The sequence below is a fragment of the Pelodiscus sinensis genome, chromosome Z (assembly GCF_052426305.1).
Source record: "Pelodiscus sinensis isolate ZL-2025 chromosome Z, ASM5242630v1, whole genome shotgun sequence".
NCBI lineage: Eukaryota > Metazoa > Chordata > Testudines > Trionychidae > Pelodiscus > Pelodiscus sinensis.
In genome coordinates, this window is record NC_143085.1 from 15,020,912 (window position 1) to 15,037,584 (window position 16,673).

A 16,673-nucleotide genomic window follows, 5' to 3' on the forward strand; every position below is an offset into this window, starting at 1 on the left:
GTATCTAAGGAACGTCAGAGGGTGGCAACCTGACAAAGTCAGAGGCCAGCAACCTGATAACATCAGGAGTGATGTGTAACTTGATTGTACCTGTATATAAAGTGGTGTCTTGGAGGGACGGCCTTTGTCTGACCTGGGGGCAGTGGAACTTCCCACTGAATGAGTCAGTCCATTGTTCTGGCATACATATTCATAGTGGTTTGCAATGCCTACTAACAACTATTACTGTACTTTGCTTAACAACAAACTTGGCCTGGCACCTTCAATCCTTATCTGGTTTGTAGTCTTTGGGGGCTCTGGTGGCATCTGCTGTGGTGACTAATTGCACAAGTTAACATGGCACACATCACTGAACACACACACACACAAGTACCCTTTTGGTTATCCCATTTACAGAGCCAGAGACCTGTCGGGACATCACGACAGTAAATCCTGACCCTACTACATCAGTGACATTGAAAGAATGCTTACGGAAAAAGAGTATTGTTCAAGACAAAGGTTATCAGAATAAACTTCTAATGCCATTGATCTGCAACTATGACTTTCTCCCTGCATACTGAAAGCAGGGAGCTGAGAACTTTTGTGAAAATAGACAGAGGAATGTGCTAAAATACAAGTTGAAAAGGAAAACATGCTTACGCCGCTCGTTTCCACACCATGATCAGTTTGTCATCACCCCCTGATGCCAAATAAACCCCATTATTTGACCACCGCACACAGTTCACACAGGCTGGAAAAGAAGAAAAAGTTTAAGATGAAATGCAAAAAATGATTTCATAATGAGAGCAGATTTCATAGTAAGCAAAGTTTGGCAAAAGATGCTTGGAATTTGTTCAATATGCTCACTCTGTTCAAAGCAGTTACTCTGTCTGCTTCAGATAAATGGATTGGCACTTATCTTTCAATACCAGTTGAATAACATATTTAACTTTCAACAACAAGCTCTTCTGTTTACAAAAAATTTATAAAATATGGTTTAAAATAGAGATGTTAAAATTAGGTTAATTTACTAATTGAGTAATCAATAGAGTTGTTATCGACTAGTTCATTGGCTGATAGGGGACGGCAGCCTTCTCAGTACCGGCTCGCGCTGGGACCAAACTGCACTGCAGTTCTGCAATACAAAAGGCAGTAGGACCTGGGCAGTACTCCTCCTCCCCAACTCCTACTGTCTTTTAAATTGCAGAGCTGCAGCGGGGTTTGGTCCTGGACCTGGTGTATATAGGGACTGAGCTGGGCGGCCTGCCCACCCAGCTCCTAGAGCATTAGAAGCCGCTGCAGATAGCAACCCCTTTCCGTGGAGGGTTCCAGTGGGGAGCTGGGACCTCTCCCCCCCCCACAGGGACAGGGGCTACGGCCAGAGAAGCCTCTGCTCATGCAAATCCAGGCAGTGGGGGAGGGGAGGGAGAGGGAGAGAGAAAGGCAGCACTACAAAGATGGTGCTGGGAGAACCGGCTTTTAAGCCAGCTTCTCCCAGCACCAGCTCTAGCTCCAGCTCCAGCTCCCCCACCCCCTTTTCTGCTTCTGATACAGAGGCAGCAAGGGGCAGGGAGGATTGAGAGTAGTTGAGTCGACTACTTGCTTAGATCCCTAGTTTAAAAGGGAAAAAGTAACAGTTGTCTGACTAAGGAAGTTGTTGGTGATAAATAAAATTGAATTAATCACAATTTATTAATTGTAAAGCCTGTAAACAATAGACTTTCAAGAAAAACAGGGAGCATCTAATTCAGATGAGCTAATTTCAGCCATTTTGCATGCATAGTACACTGCCTCTTAAGGACTACAATAAATATATTTCATATGGAATCTCCTCTGTTCATTCCTTTTCTTGTCCTTCTCGGTAATCCCAATAAAAATTTTGTTTTACAAGTTATTTTTGGTCTCACCTATTTAAGTGGAAAAGATTCATATGCAAGGAATCACCAGGTGTAAAATTATAGCTTGACAGGGTTTTCTGCTAAACATAACAAAAAAGGCACATACAGCCGGTCCCCGAGTTGCGAACGGTTGACCGACGACCGTTTGCAGTTACAACCGAAGCCGTCGTAAATGGCGGACCCTGAGTTATGAAAGCGATCCACGCTTACGAAGAGAGCAGTCGCGTATAACTCTATGGGGTCTGACTTATGAACAAACTGAGTTTCGACCAGTTGCTTGGTCTGTAACTGGTTCATAAGTTGGGAAGAGGCTGTAGTTGAGATCTGACACCTTCTGCAGTACATCACATTCTTTAAAACTGAACAGAGATTTTTATTTTTAATTAAAATAGATCTACTAACAGGTAATTACTCCAAGGCTCAAAGCCTATAGAGAATTCTTCTACGTTACCTAAGTGATTGTCCATCTGACAAAGCATTTTGGAAATATTTTCATTCTTTTCATCTTCCTCTTTGAGGACAGGATCCATATTCCAGATCACCACCTTCCCAGAATCCTGTCCTAAAAATAAAGAAATCAATATTGTAATATTAAACAAAATAATGCCTGAACTTACTTTAATGTCATAGAAAATTATTGGCTCTCTGATATTGGAGCAATGGATGCACTAAAAATCTTTAAAACAGTCAAGGATAGACGTTTAAAGTTCATATTAATTTGCTGGTCCTCAAATAGTGCTTTGCTTTCATTTATCACAAAGCTATTAAGATGATCACCTGTAATGTTTACAACAGTAATATGACTAATTTATCATGTATATGAAAAATAAACTTAAGTTTAAGGAAATGGGGCATGTAAACTATCATTAGCCAGTATTATATATGGGTATCAGTGTTATATACAACAACATTATACATACTGTATTTGTGTTTTGCATAACTATGAACAACTATGAAGTGTATTAATGTGAAGCTTCTCTCAAAATCCTGCATATAATTATGCTAAGAGAAAATGTATTATGCATACTCCTATCATCTTTTGTACTCAAGCCAAATGAGTAGGTAAACTGTAGATGAACCCTCTTCTTGGTGCATGTAGGTACAATCAGGAGCAATATGAATGTTATGATATGGCTTGCTAAATTGCACAATGTGCTATGTCACAGAATACTAAGAGTGGATAATATGGAAATATATCAGAGTGACAGTATTAAATGGATATTTTTGTTGATACCTACCCAGCATTCAAACCTGTAGGTATAGCTAGTATAAGATGCCTAGAGGTTTTGGTGACTTCTGGAAAACTATGCTGGTAAGAACTGGTATGTAACTCTTAGGAAAGTCATAACCATCTAGGGATGTAAAATACTATTTAATTAGTGGGTAGGTGAGTAAAATCCCATTTAATGGTGGCAGGGGCTGCTCCAGTCCGTCTGCTTTTGGCCCTGCGCTGGGCTGCCGGCTCCCAGCCCACATGGGTTGGGAGTCTCATGCAGGGCCTGAAAGCAACAGCCAGCTCCTGCTTCCCTCTGGGCTGCCACTTGAGCTCACTTGCGGCTACCAATTCCCCCTCTGATGCTTCCAGTGGGCCACTGGTGAGGAACTACTCCCAGGTAACAGTTAACTATTACCCAGTAAGCATCACCCATTATGGTTACCCATTCACATCCCTGTAACCATCTAAAATATAAATAAAGCAAAAGTCTACCCATGATTTCAGAGAAGGTTTGAAGACACCATGGAGCTTCTATCCAGACTTATTAAAACTTGCCTTTGTGTATTGTGCTAATCTATCTTTGATTAATAAACTATTTGAGCCTGGTTATCTGACGTTTCATGACTCAATAACTGAAACCAAATCTTAATACTACCAAATTCTATTTGTGTATATTAATGTACAAAATATTTCTAATGTCTACAAATATATATATATATATTTAAATGTTTAATCCCAATTTCCACGGGCTACCAATATAAAAAGCCAAACTGCAAAATCCCTAAAGAAGACTTTTGGCAAATAATTCTGTGAAATTAAATAACAATATTGGTAGCAGCAGACATATGACTACTGCAAGTGCTATTTTTCATTGATGCCCAGGAGAACAAGCACGACCATGTCCATAAGCATGAATTTGCCACCATGAGCAGTGTTCCCTGTAAACTGTGTGTGATGGAATGGAGATTTTGTCCACTCTTCTAGTCCTATGTTCACTCTGATTTTGCATTCACTGGTTCCTTTGTTGTGCTTTATGTGACCCCTACTATCCTATGATGCTCTACAGTGAGAGAGAGAGAGAGAGGGAGAGAGAGAGAGAGAGAGAGAGAGTGTGCGCGCGCACGCGTATGCATGCGCACGCGCACACAGTGCCCATCAGGGAATGGGTTCTTTGGGGGGAGAACTTCTGAGGGGAGGCCCGTAGGCAATTGCCCAGGGTGGCTTGACACCTTAGCTAGATGAAGGAGTCAGTAAGGGGACATTTTGCCCCAGGGAATTTGACCAAAGCAGGAGTCAGAGCAGCCTAGAGGCTGTGTGCAGTAGGGTTGCCAGATGGTTTCAACAAAAATACCGGACACACTTGATATTACAACTCAATCTATATTACATCTTATTTAGAAAATACCAGACATTTATATTTTCTCGTTTATATTTTCTCAATTTGTTTCCCGAACAGAAGCTCAGATACTGGACTGTCTGGTTCAAAACCGGACACCTAGTAACCCTAGTGAGCAGTGGCTGTGAGTTAGTTTTTGGCTGGCGGAGGGAGAAGGGAGCCTAGTTAGCTGGGGGCTGGGACAGGGCCCCAGAGCTGGGGATCTGGGCCCCCCCTTTCCTCAACATGGGCTGTACTGGCAACTCTTAGTTCCTGTAACAAGAAGTCTGAGCTACGCTGTGTCCCTGTGAACCAATAAGCCTTCTGTTCTACTTGCTGGCTGAGAGTCACGTCTGGCTGTGAAAGGGGGTGCAGGGCCTAGTGACTCCCCACACTCTGTGATGCTGTGCACTTGTGTAGCCACTCAGGAGAAATTCATATGCCACCAGCTCATTAACAAAGCACCCATAGCTAAGTTTTGTCTTTCTATTGATGGTGTACATTCACACAAGTCTTGGTGCACATTAAAAATGTATTATAAACTTAGGTGGGAAAAAATCTTCACATGATGGAAAAGATGAGCATGAACACTGCAGCATTTTTAGATGTCACACGTTCAGATTTTATATCTCCAGGGAATAATTTTCTTAAGCGAGAAGTTTGTTTTTTAAACGGATAAAATGAGGAAAAGGTGGGGAGGAATATTATTATAGCCCAGAATTCCTTCCTCCATTAGTGTGCAAACTTACCTTGTCCTCCAGTCGCAAACTTGGTCCCATCTGGGTGAATATCAACTGAAAATATTGGCTTTCCTGGACAAAGAGAAAGGGGGCGGGGGGCAGAAAGCATACATTGAGATGACCTATATTCCTAAAAATGCAATAAATGCCAACAGAATCTCAAATGTTCTGGTGAGTAAAGTAGCAATTTTCATTTTCTAAAAGTTGTAATCTGTATATAAGAAATACGGTTGACTAGAAAGTATAAAACATCCAACATACTAACAAACTATAGCCTACCCAGATTAAAAACCCCACAGGAGTATAGGATCTCTCATACCAGAACCAGTCATATACTGCCTCTATATCAGCCTAGTGCTTCAAAGCAAATAACCTCCTTCATAATTGACCTAGCCAATTATGTAAAGCTTGGGATATAATTTTTTCTGACCCCTATCGAATTGATGACTTGAAGCAAGAGATTTGGATTTCTCCCTACTTCAGATAGTGTAACAATTATTACTGTTAATATAATCTAGCTCAATTTTATATCTTACTGTTAAATACATACAAAGTACAAAATACCTAGAGATCTATCAAGTTATTTATATGGCTTCTATCACCACAATAACAAAGCACACCACTGGAATACAAAATATTAAGAATTAACCAATTAAATCTTAAATACTTTATTTAAGACTAACACATCTCAATTCAAAAACAATAAAACAATAGTTTTTGTATCCTTTCCCAAAGTCACCCGAATCACTGGCACCGCTGAAAACAGAACCTGGGAAACAAACAGCTTTGGCTCCCTGCCTTAATTCCTGCTGATCACTCTTCATGTCATCACACTCTGAAACAGTTATAATAATCTTTGCCGAGAAAAAAAATTAACTTGCAGCCTCCCTTGAGGCCAATGAAGCCAGTAAGGATTAGCTGAAGGAAGCTGAATAGGAAGAGAACACAGTAGAAATTCAAGCAGCAAAATTCAACAAAAACAAACAAGAGTAACAAAGGATTTAGATAGTCCAACAAAACTTCAAGCAGCAACTGAAAGACATCTGAACTTGAAAAAACTAGAAATACTGCCATATGTCAAAATCATCAGCATCCCAATTGGAAGGACGGCAATGAGGTAATAAGAACTCTGTAAATGCTATCCAAGAGTATAACATTTAGCATTTGAGCAGCTTCCCACACTGGTGGAATGGCTATACTGTATCCTGTAAAGATATAAAAGGGAAAACTAGAGGAACTTTTCCATCTTATTTTTTATGCTGTCACCCATCACCATAGCTTTTGAGTCCCTTTAGCATAGAAATGGTAGAAACAGCAAAGCCCATAATGAGTTTTGTTAAGTTTCTGGTATTTCTGTTGTTGGGAGTAAATACAATTCTGTTTATGATTATTTGTTTCAGGGTCATTTTTAAAGTTATTTATTTTATTCTTATTGAAATGCTGACATGTGATTCCAGTAACATCCTACAGGCAGCAAAGCCAAAAGCTGAAGTATAGTAGGAAGGGAATCAAATTGCATTCTTTCCAGATCCAAGTCCTATAAAGCACATAAAACACACAAACTGTACTGTAAGAACTATGGCTCTTCTTCTGCTGGTCTGTACTTTACTCTGCCAAACTGCCTATAACTTTCAGAGATAACCAATGTATTTTTGGAAGCACACACAGGAAATAAACTTCTGTAAGAATTAAACAAAAATGGATCTTCAAGGCTCTAAGAATAAACTAGGAGACTAAACTATTTAGACCTTGTCCACATGAGAAAGTAGCAAAGGTTTAACATAAAATGTTACTTAAACTAGCACAAGCCACTAATACTTATTTTTTGTTTAAGATTAACTGAAATCAGCCAAAGTAGTTTGTACTGGTATAACTATCCAACTTTAAAAGCTGATTAAGTTAAATTGATGCAACTTTATTGTGCATACAATAGGAATGTGAAAGTATAACTGATTACATAGTGGACCAATGAGCCTCTGGTTTGTTTTTTTTTCTCCTACCTGCCCTCCCCCTCCCCTTGATGGAGTTTGTGCTGTGATTGGCAGGTGGAAACTGTTGGCTTCTAATTAAAGTTTGAATTCTAGAAGCCTCTGCTGATTGGCTGAGCCTTGGTAGGGGGAAGGGCTTTATAAGGCAGTGGGCAAGCGACCATGAGTGCTAACGGAGTTTTGAGAGGGAGTTGGGAAGGGTGGGAGGTTCTCTTGCCTTTCTTTTTAAATCCCTTTTCCAGGACAGCAGCGATGGTTGGTGATGGGTCTGCTGTTGTTACCTGCACAGCGTGTGCCATGTTTGTCTTCCTCCCGGAAGAAAGAACGGATTTCATCTGCACCAAGTGCAATCTGGTCAACATTTTGGAAGAAAAAATTAGAGGACTGGAGGCCCAAGTGTCGACCCTACGCTTGATCAGAAAGGATGAAGACTTCCTCGATAGAAAGCAGCATTTAATCCTTCACGCACGGCAGGCAGAAGAGCCAGAGAGGGAAGTACGTGACCAAGAAGAGAACTGGCAGCATGTAACTTCTAGAAGGGGAAAAAGGCCAGCAAAGGGAATCCCCCGATACTATAGAGGTAAGTAATCGCTTTCAAGCTCTCTCCACAGGCTCTGCAGTGCTGAAAGCTCTGGAAGGGACCTCACAAGGAAGAAACCAGAAAGGAACACCATCTACTGAAAGGCATGGGATGCGTAGTCCTACGAATGGGGGTTCCACGGCCACCACCCCCAAAAGGAAACAACAGGTGGTGGTGGTCGGGGACTCCCTCCTAAGAGGAACTGAGCCATCCCTCTGCCGTCCGGACCTGGAATCTCGAGAGGTGTGCTGCTTACCGGGAGCTCTCATTCAGGATGTCACTGAGAGGCTTACCAAACTGATCAAACCTTCGGATCGCTACCCCTTCCTGCTTCTCCACGTGGGAACTAATGATATGGACAAGAATGATCTTGAGCGTGTTACTGCGGATTATGTAGCGCTAGGAAGAAGGATCCAAGAATTTGGAGCGCAAGTGGTATTCTCCTCCATCCTCCCTCTTGAAGGGAAAGGACTGGGCAGGGATCGTCGAATTGAGGACGTAAATGCGTGGTTGTGCAGATGGTGTCGCAGAGAGGGCTTTGGTTTCTTCGACCATGGGACTCTGTTCCAGGTGCAAGGATTGTTAGGAAGAGATGGGATCCACCTAACGAAGAGAGGAAGGAGCATCTTTGCGGGCAGGCTTGCAAACCTAGTGAGGAGGGCTTTAAACTAGGTTCGTTGGGGGACAGTGACCAAAACCCTGAGGGGAGTGGGAAAGTTGGATACCGGGAAGAAATGCAGAGAGGAAGGAGCAAGAAAGGAGGACCCATGTTTCGAATGGAGAAGATAGGACGATCAACTGGTTACCTGAAGTGTTTGTACACTAATGTGAGAAGCCTGGGCAACAAACAGGAAGAACTGGAGGCCCTGGCCCAGACCAAGAAATATGATTTAATTGGGATAACAGAGACTTGGTGGGATGACTCGCATGACTGGAGCGCTGTCATGGAAGGGTATAGACTGTTCAGGAACAACAGGCAGGGGAGAAAAGGAGGAGGAGTTGCACTATATGTAAGAGAGCACTACGATTGCTCTGAACTCTAGTAGGAAGAGGGAGAAAAACCTGTTGAGAGTCTATGGGTTAAGTTTAAAGGAGCAAACAACAGCATTGATGTTGTGGCTGGTGTTTGCTACAGGCCACCGAATCAGATGGATGAGGTAGATGAGCGAAGCTTCCAGATTGCAGGCCCTGGTTCTCGTGGGGGAGTTTAATCACCCTGACATCTACTGGGAAACCTATACGGCAGTACACAGGCAATCCAGGAAGTTTTTGGAGAATGTTGGGGATAGCTTCTTGACACAAGTGCTGAATGATCCGACCAGGGGCCATGCGCAGCTTGATCTTCTGCTCACAAACAGGGAGGAACTAATAGGGGAAGTGGAGGTGGGTGACAACCTGGGAAGCAGTGATCCTGACCAAAGGAAGAAAAGAGAGTAGTAAAATACACACCTTGGACTTCAAAAAAGCAGATTTTGACTCCCTCCGAGATTTGATGAGCAGAATCCCCTGGGATGTTAACATGAAGGGGAAAGGAGTCCAGGACAGCTGGCAGTATTTTAAAGAAGGCACAGAAAGAAATCATCCCGACGCGTAGCAAGAGAGGGAAACATGGTAGGAGACCGGACTGGCTTATAGGTGAACTTAAGAACAAAAAGGAAGTTTACAAAGAGTTGAAACTTGGACAAATGACCAGGAAGGAGTTTAAAGGTATAGCTTGAGAATGCTGGGGGGCTATCAGGAAGGCGAAAGTGCAAATGGAATTGCGACTGGCTAAGGATGTGAAGGATAACAAGAAAGGTTTCTACAGGCATGTTAACAAGAAGAAGGTGATCAGAGAGGGTGTGCGGCCCCTAATGGATGAAGGAGGTAACCTAGTGACAGATTATGTGGGGAAAGCTGAAGTACTCAATGCTTTCTTTGCCTCTGTATTCACGGACAAGGTCGGCTCCTGGACTTCTGCGCCAAGTGACGCAAGATGGGATGAAGATGGACAGCCCGTGGTGGGTAAAGAACAGGTTAGGAACTATTTAGAAAAGCTAAATGTACACAAATCATGGGTCCAGACTTAGTGCATCCGAGGGTACTGAGGGAGTTGGCAAATGTCATTGTGGAGCCTTTGGCTATTATTTTTGAAAAGTCGTGGAGATCGGGAGAAATCCCGGATGACTGGAAAAAGGCAAATGTAGTGCCCATCTTCAAAAAAGGGAAGAAGGATGATCCAGGGAACTATAGGCTGGTCAGTCTTACCTCGGTTCCTGGAAAAATCATGGAAGGGATCCTTAAGGAATCCATATTGAGGCACTTGGATGAGAGGAAAGTGATTAGGAACAGTCAGCATGGATTCACAAAGCAAAGGGCAAGTCGTGCCTGACCAATCTGATTAGCTTCTATGATGAGATAACTGGCTCGGTGGACATGGGGATGTCAGTGGATGTTATATACCTTGACTTTAGCAAGGCTTTTGATACGGTCTCCTACAATATTCTTGCCAGCAAGTTAATGGATTGTGGATTGGATAAATGGATGGTAAGATGGATAGAAAGATGGCTAGAAGGCCGGGCCCAGTGGGTAGTGGTCAATGGCTCAATGTCAGGATGGCGGTCGGTTTCTAGCGGAGTGCCCCAAGGTTCAGTTCTAGGACCGGTTTTGTTCAATATCTTTATTAATGATCTGGATGAGGGGCTGGATTGCACCCTCAGCAAGTTTGTGGATGACACTAAGCTGGAGGGAGAGGTAGATACGCTTAAGGGCAGAGATAGGGTACAGAATGACTTAGACAAATTGGAGGATTGGGCCATAAGAAATCTGATGAGGTTCAACAAGGACAAGTGCAGAGTCCTGCACTTGGGACGGAAGAATCCCAAGCATAGTTACAAGCTGGGGACCAACCGGTTAAGTAGTAGTACTGCAGAAAAGGACCTGGAGGTTACAGTGGATGAGAAGCTAGATATGAGTCAACAGTGTGCCCTTGTAGCCAAGAAGGCTAATGGCATATTAGGTTGCATTAAGAGGAGCATTGCCAGCAGATCCAGAGATGTCATCATTCCCCATTATTTGGCTTTGGTGAGGCCGCATCTGGAGTATTGTGTCCAGTTCTGGGCCCCCCACTACAAAAAGGATGTGGATGCATTGGAGAGGGTCCAGTGGAGGGCAACCAAAATGATTAGGGGGCTGGAGCATATGACTCATGAGGAGAGGCTGAGGAACTTGGGTCTGTTTAGTCTGCAGAAGTGAAGAGTGAAGGGGGGATTTGATAGCAGCCTTCAACTTCCTGAAGGGAGGTTCCAAAGAGGATGGAGAGGGGCTGTTCACAGTAGTGACAGATGGCAGAACAAGGAGCAATGGTCTCAAGTTGTGGTGGGAGAGGTCCAGGTTGGATATTAGGAAAAACTATTTCACTAGGAGGGTGGTGAAGCACTGGAATGGGTAACCTAGGGAAGTAGTGGAGTCTCTATCCCTAGAGGTGTTTAAGTCTCGGCTTGACAAAGCCCTGGCTGGGTTGATTTAGTTGGAATTGGTCCTGCCTAGAGCAGGGGGCTGGACTTGATGACCTTCTGAGGTATCTTCCAGTTCTATGATTCTATGATAAGTAGAGAAATGGTTTATCATAGGAAACTATTGACCTGAAGATTTTAAGAACGATCAATTGTGGGCTACAAAGTTTGAAAATTCAGCCTGAAGACTCTATTACCTGTAAAAGGTAATTTTTTTCCAACCCAAAGGACGTTAGTTTGAACTAAGCACTTTTATTAAAAAATGGAGGCAACAGAAAACAATTCTCTTTTTTCCTTTTCTTGTTCCTCTTGCTGCTACTTAGCTACCTTAATATTGTCCATTGCTGCTTTATCCTTGGAAGCTGAGTTTCTTAAGCAATAGCAATCAGTTTCTGTATTCTGGTTCAGATACAGTTTTGCTGTAAAGTTCTGTGCAGCTCCATGTGCTATATTTATGCAAATTATTTAATTACCTATTTTATATATATGGCACTATCCACGTATATCTAAACTGTCTTTTTAAAAAGGTTAATTTCTTTTTGGTGAAAGGTAGGGATGTAAGGGAGTAGTTGAGCCTAGGCTTATCGGGTAGTCAAGTCACTATTCAACTAGCCACTTCTCCCCACCTTGCTGCCTCTATTAGCGGGCTTAAAAGTGGGTTCCCCACAGCACCGCCTCTGCGGGGGTGGCAGTGGAGCCAAAGGTGCAGCGGGAGACCAGGCATGAGCCGGGACAGCTGAGTATCGACTCAAACCTGGACCAATGTTGTGCCTCTGCTTTTTAAAATGTAGTAAGAGCCACCCCGCTCTTACTATATTTAAAAATCTGTGAGTGGGCGTGAGCCAGGTCAACTGAGTCCAAGCTCACTCCTGGTCCCTCAGTGCACTTCTGCCTTTTAAACATAGTAAGAGATGGGCAGCTCTTACTATATTTAAAAGGCAGAGTCACAGCAGGGTTAGCTTCCCGGTGCCATGAGCTAACCCTGCTGTGGTGGTGCAGTTTCCCACCTTATCGACTAATCAAGTAGCCAATGGAAATTCCATTGACTACTCTATTAGCTGATTAAACACAATTTAATATTGTTAGTGAAAAGTAGCCTTGGCCTATGAAGCAGTTTATCTATAAAGTAACAGCAGGCTCATCTCTAATTTGGAGAACTTCCTCGGGCCAGGCCAACACTAAAGGGGAAGGTTGAATTAAAATATGCAACTCCAGCTACATAAATGATGTACCCGGAGTTGACATACCTTGATTCTACTTTCCCTGCCATCACCACAGTGGGAGGCCGATAGAAGCAAATGCCCCATCTGCTTCACTTACTCCTTGCAGGATCATGGCTGCTGATGGGGATGGCTGCTGAATTTACTAGACCCATTAAATCAAAATTTGGAAGATCAATCATGATAGTGAAGACATGGCCTCAGTGATGAATAAGAGTACTTTAGTGTCCACAACCCACTTTGTGATGGCTTCTCTGGTTAGTCTGCCTATTAGTGCAAAGGATGACAATGAGTTTGTAATGTGAGAAATGGAAAGGAGACCCATCAATCTCACATAGGAATTAAATATCCATTAGTTGAGAACAACTTTTAATTCATATTGAATTAGCTGGCTTCAGACTGGTTATCAACAGGCAAAAGTCTGTGAAGCTGGATGCCTGTGCAGACGTTAAGTGCTATCACACTTTCCAAAGTCAGGATTGATTTCTGAAATGTAAGTTTTTTAACCAAATTCTAGTATTTTTGCAATTTATTCTGGCAGATATGTAAGCAGCAGACACTACAACCAATTTGATAGACATTACATACCTTCTCCATAGTAACACACATTATACACCATTTGAAATTTTATGTCTATTTTAAGATGAGGTATGAGGTGCAGCTGGCAATTGGTGCTGGTAAAAAGAAAGGGGGATAAACAATGACAACATTAACCTGCTGAAATGACCACTTTGAAATATTAGCACTCATTTCTGTTAGTGTAAAGACTGTATTATTTCAAGGGATGAAAATGGATTTCTTGTGTCTGCTTCCTCTTCAGCACTGTACCTATAGTGTTTCTTCAGCATTTCTAAGGGTGATGAATTTTGCTACTTCAACTTTGGAAAAGCATCCTTTTGGAAGAGTAGAGTTTGTGTGCGGTGTGCTAATACACTCTCAGGTTCATTTTTAACCATATATTCAGAAAGGAACTTTACAAGTGACTGTTTGTTAGATGTCACATTTAGAAACTTTTTCCATGGAGAAACAGGACATCCCCAATCATCTGATGTTTTTTCCATCCAGATTCTGTCTTGTGCTGGTTTTCTGTAGTTTTCACAGAGCTACTGTTGCCATATCTGTGTCAAAGACTTGGTTTATAGAATTAGCTTCATCAAATCCTTTTAGGACCTGTCTCAAGTACTCAGCAGCCAATTCTCTGACAGTATGGAATTTATTTCCAGCTATTATTTTATGACAGCCATGACATCTTTGTGGCAGGCACTTAGCTCAGAGATTCTTTTAGCTTGAGCTTCCCACCGATGCCCTATTTCAGCATTGTTTGTTCTTCTCATTGTTCCATCAGCATGAAAAAGAAACATGGGGGAGGTTCTATTAACTGATTAAGAAGAGTTGCCATTGAAACATCATTTCTGCATTTTGACAAAGATCTGCAGGGAACAATTTCTGAACTGGTAGATGCTGTGTGTCCTTCCCTCATAAACTGCCCCACAGCTTAAGGGAAGGTGCACTAAGATGCAAGCCAGCAGTCCAAGGGTTCTAATTCCAGCTCTTCCATGGACTGCTCTCAATATCTCTCTGCACTTCATTAACCAAGGCCTTAGTCACCTACTTTGGGGAGTTTGCTATTATTCACCCATTTTACAAGTGGGATAAGTAAGAAGTTGAATAAGGCCAATGTAGGTAAAACTGGAAATAAAACCCACTTCTCTAATATGATAGACCCAGTGTCATCAATTTTGTAATGCTAACTTTTGTAGGAAAGGGCCAAATTATGTGCTATTTAATCCATGTTAATGTAATGGGTCTTTGTCCCTTGCTAGTCTAGACCACATATAAATGTTTCTAAGTCCTCTGCTACCTCTATGCTCATGTGCATAGTGTTTTAGCTCAAACAATAGAAGCTCACTATTTTTAGATCCAAAAAACCTATTTTTTCCTACTCTTATACAAATTTATGACAGCTTATCAGGAATGCATAACACACACGAAAAATGTATAAATGTCCATGAAGTCTGGATACAACCTTTTTTTTCTTTGCCAGGCAGCCCTAGCTGCCCCTTTAAAGAGCCACATAAGCACTTACTGTGGATTCTAAAGTAGCATTAGGGACTAAGCAGCTCCTATCACAAAGCGTCAGTGAGGAACATTCTTGCTGAAATATAAGTTTTCTGTATTTCAGCGAATGCTTCTCATAGCACAGATCACATCAAAGGTCCACAGAGTTGTTTAGACACCTGACATTGCCTTGACAAACTGCCCAATATTTCTTCACTGAAGAGTATTAAATAGGGAGTCAGATATGAATGACGTACAGACTCTACAACAACGAGAATTATACAGTGGCTTCAAATCCACTTGCATTCCAAATCTCCCTTTTCACTTATTTGAACTGAAACAATAAATACTTGGACTCAGACCAGATGTGAATTTTTTGGAATATTTCAGAAGAATTAATTCAACTCTGAGATAGGCAAGTGAGATATGGTGGAAATATATTTCTTTTAACTTGAAAAAGCTATTCCATTTTTTTCTCAAAATAATCTGTAATAAAATGGTTGACTTTACTGTAAATAAATTTTAAAAGTGGAAAGCAGTGGATACAGAAAAATTAACACACCAGTTATAAGGACAAACAGATACTTACACATTTGGTTCCCTTTTTCATTCAAGGCTGGCCAAAAAAAACCCCCTAAAAACCACACCTGCACTGTTTTTTGAATATTAACATGCAATTGGCATGCCAGATGTGTTAAATATGAAATTTAATGAAATCATTATATACCACATACCTCTGGTATTGTAATGTTGTTCACTCTGTAATATGGTAACAGATTACCAAGAGATCTGATTACTATACTCCTATACAATGCATCATTAAACAAAAGCTCACTTTCGTAATGATTGTTCTGACATATTTTTACATAGGAAAGAGTTGTAAACATCTTACAGATCAAATTTCTAATCAATTCCAGGTTTGTACAAACACAGTATGAAATTATGAGATTTTAGTTGGATAGTCGTATACACAAGTTCAGTTTCACAAAACTGATGTGCCCCTTCAAATTCCGAAAGTAGAGGTTCTGGATCAGCAGTAGCAAGCGTTGTATTTCTGAAGCACGAGAGATATTCCTTATCAACTCAGTAGCACAGTTCAGGAGCACGTTGCATGCTCAGAATTGCTTCTGTATGGAACCAGAAGGTTACTGTGTTATTCTTTATTCTACAACAATCAGAGTTTTCTGTTTTTCCCAAGAATTACATCTCCTTCCAGTATTATGCAATTACACATGTAAAATGTTTTAAAAACAGAAAAATATATAGATGTAGTAGAGGAAGGAAACTCAGCAACACAAAGTTGTTACCATCACCATACTTTTTTTTAAATTAACTATTAAAGTTAATACTCATTTCAGTGGGCACCACTAAAAATTAAAGCATTTAAGAACTGCTACACTATATTTGAACAGCTTACAAACTAAAGGTACTAATTCACATTTTATCATGATTCAGTGTTATGAACAAGAGAGGCAATATTAGTTTTGAAATGTCTGTCTTCCCGAATTCTCTCTGAATTACTTTGTTATATACTGTTGTAATGAACCAAAAGGTAAAGTGTTCATGTTTGCAAGTGGTCCTTTTCCTCTTGCCAGAAACTCAAGTAACTGATGGGAAAATCAGGACTACTCCATTATTTAAGGAACAATCAAAAACACAGGTGACATATTAACACAAGGGAACATTTACGTTTGATAGATTAAGTTCCAGGATATTTTTATACAGTTACAATGATCTCTTAACAGCTTAAACTATCAGAAGTCCCAAAATCTCATGGTGTTAAGAGCCAAATTTCATGTAACTAAAAAATCTTTTGTAAGGATTTTAAAAACACAATACAGCTCAGAAACTTCAAGAGTCAAAAGGAGGTTGGAAAATCTTATCAAATATAATTTGTACAGGTTGAAACACTCTTAACTGAGATTCTCTGGTCCGGTAACATCTGTGGTCCAGTATGGATGTTGCAGGACCAGAGAGTCCGGGTGGAGAGCCAGCGGCAAGGATCCCTGGTGGGGCTGGGAGCTGTGGTACACAGCTGCCCAGTGGGTCCCCCATCTCTAGAGTGGTGAGCGGCTTCCCTGTGGGTCTATGATCCCCAGCGCAGTGTATATAGCTGCCCAGCAGG

The 16,673-nt window shown here is 41.5% G+C and overlaps 1 protein-coding gene across 2 annotated transcripts in view; it reads right to left on the reverse strand.

Moving 5' to 3' along the window:
• The window catches only part of HIRA (histone cell cycle regulator), a 108,438-nt gene that overhangs the window by 71,295 nt on the left and 20,470 nt on the right, over positions 1 to 16,673 (reverse strand). For both annotated transcript variants that reach the window (XM_075898289.2, XM_075898288.2), the window contains exons 2-4: positions 5,218 to 5,280; positions 2,329 to 2,439; positions 640 to 730 (exon numbers count right to left, since the gene is read on the reverse strand). In XM_075898289.2, the coding sequence (XP_075754404.1) occupies positions 640 to 730; positions 2,329 to 2,439; positions 5,218 to 5,280 (265 nt within the window). The remainder of the gene's footprint in view (positions 1 to 639; positions 731 to 2,328; positions 2,440 to 5,217; positions 5,281 to 16,673) is intronic.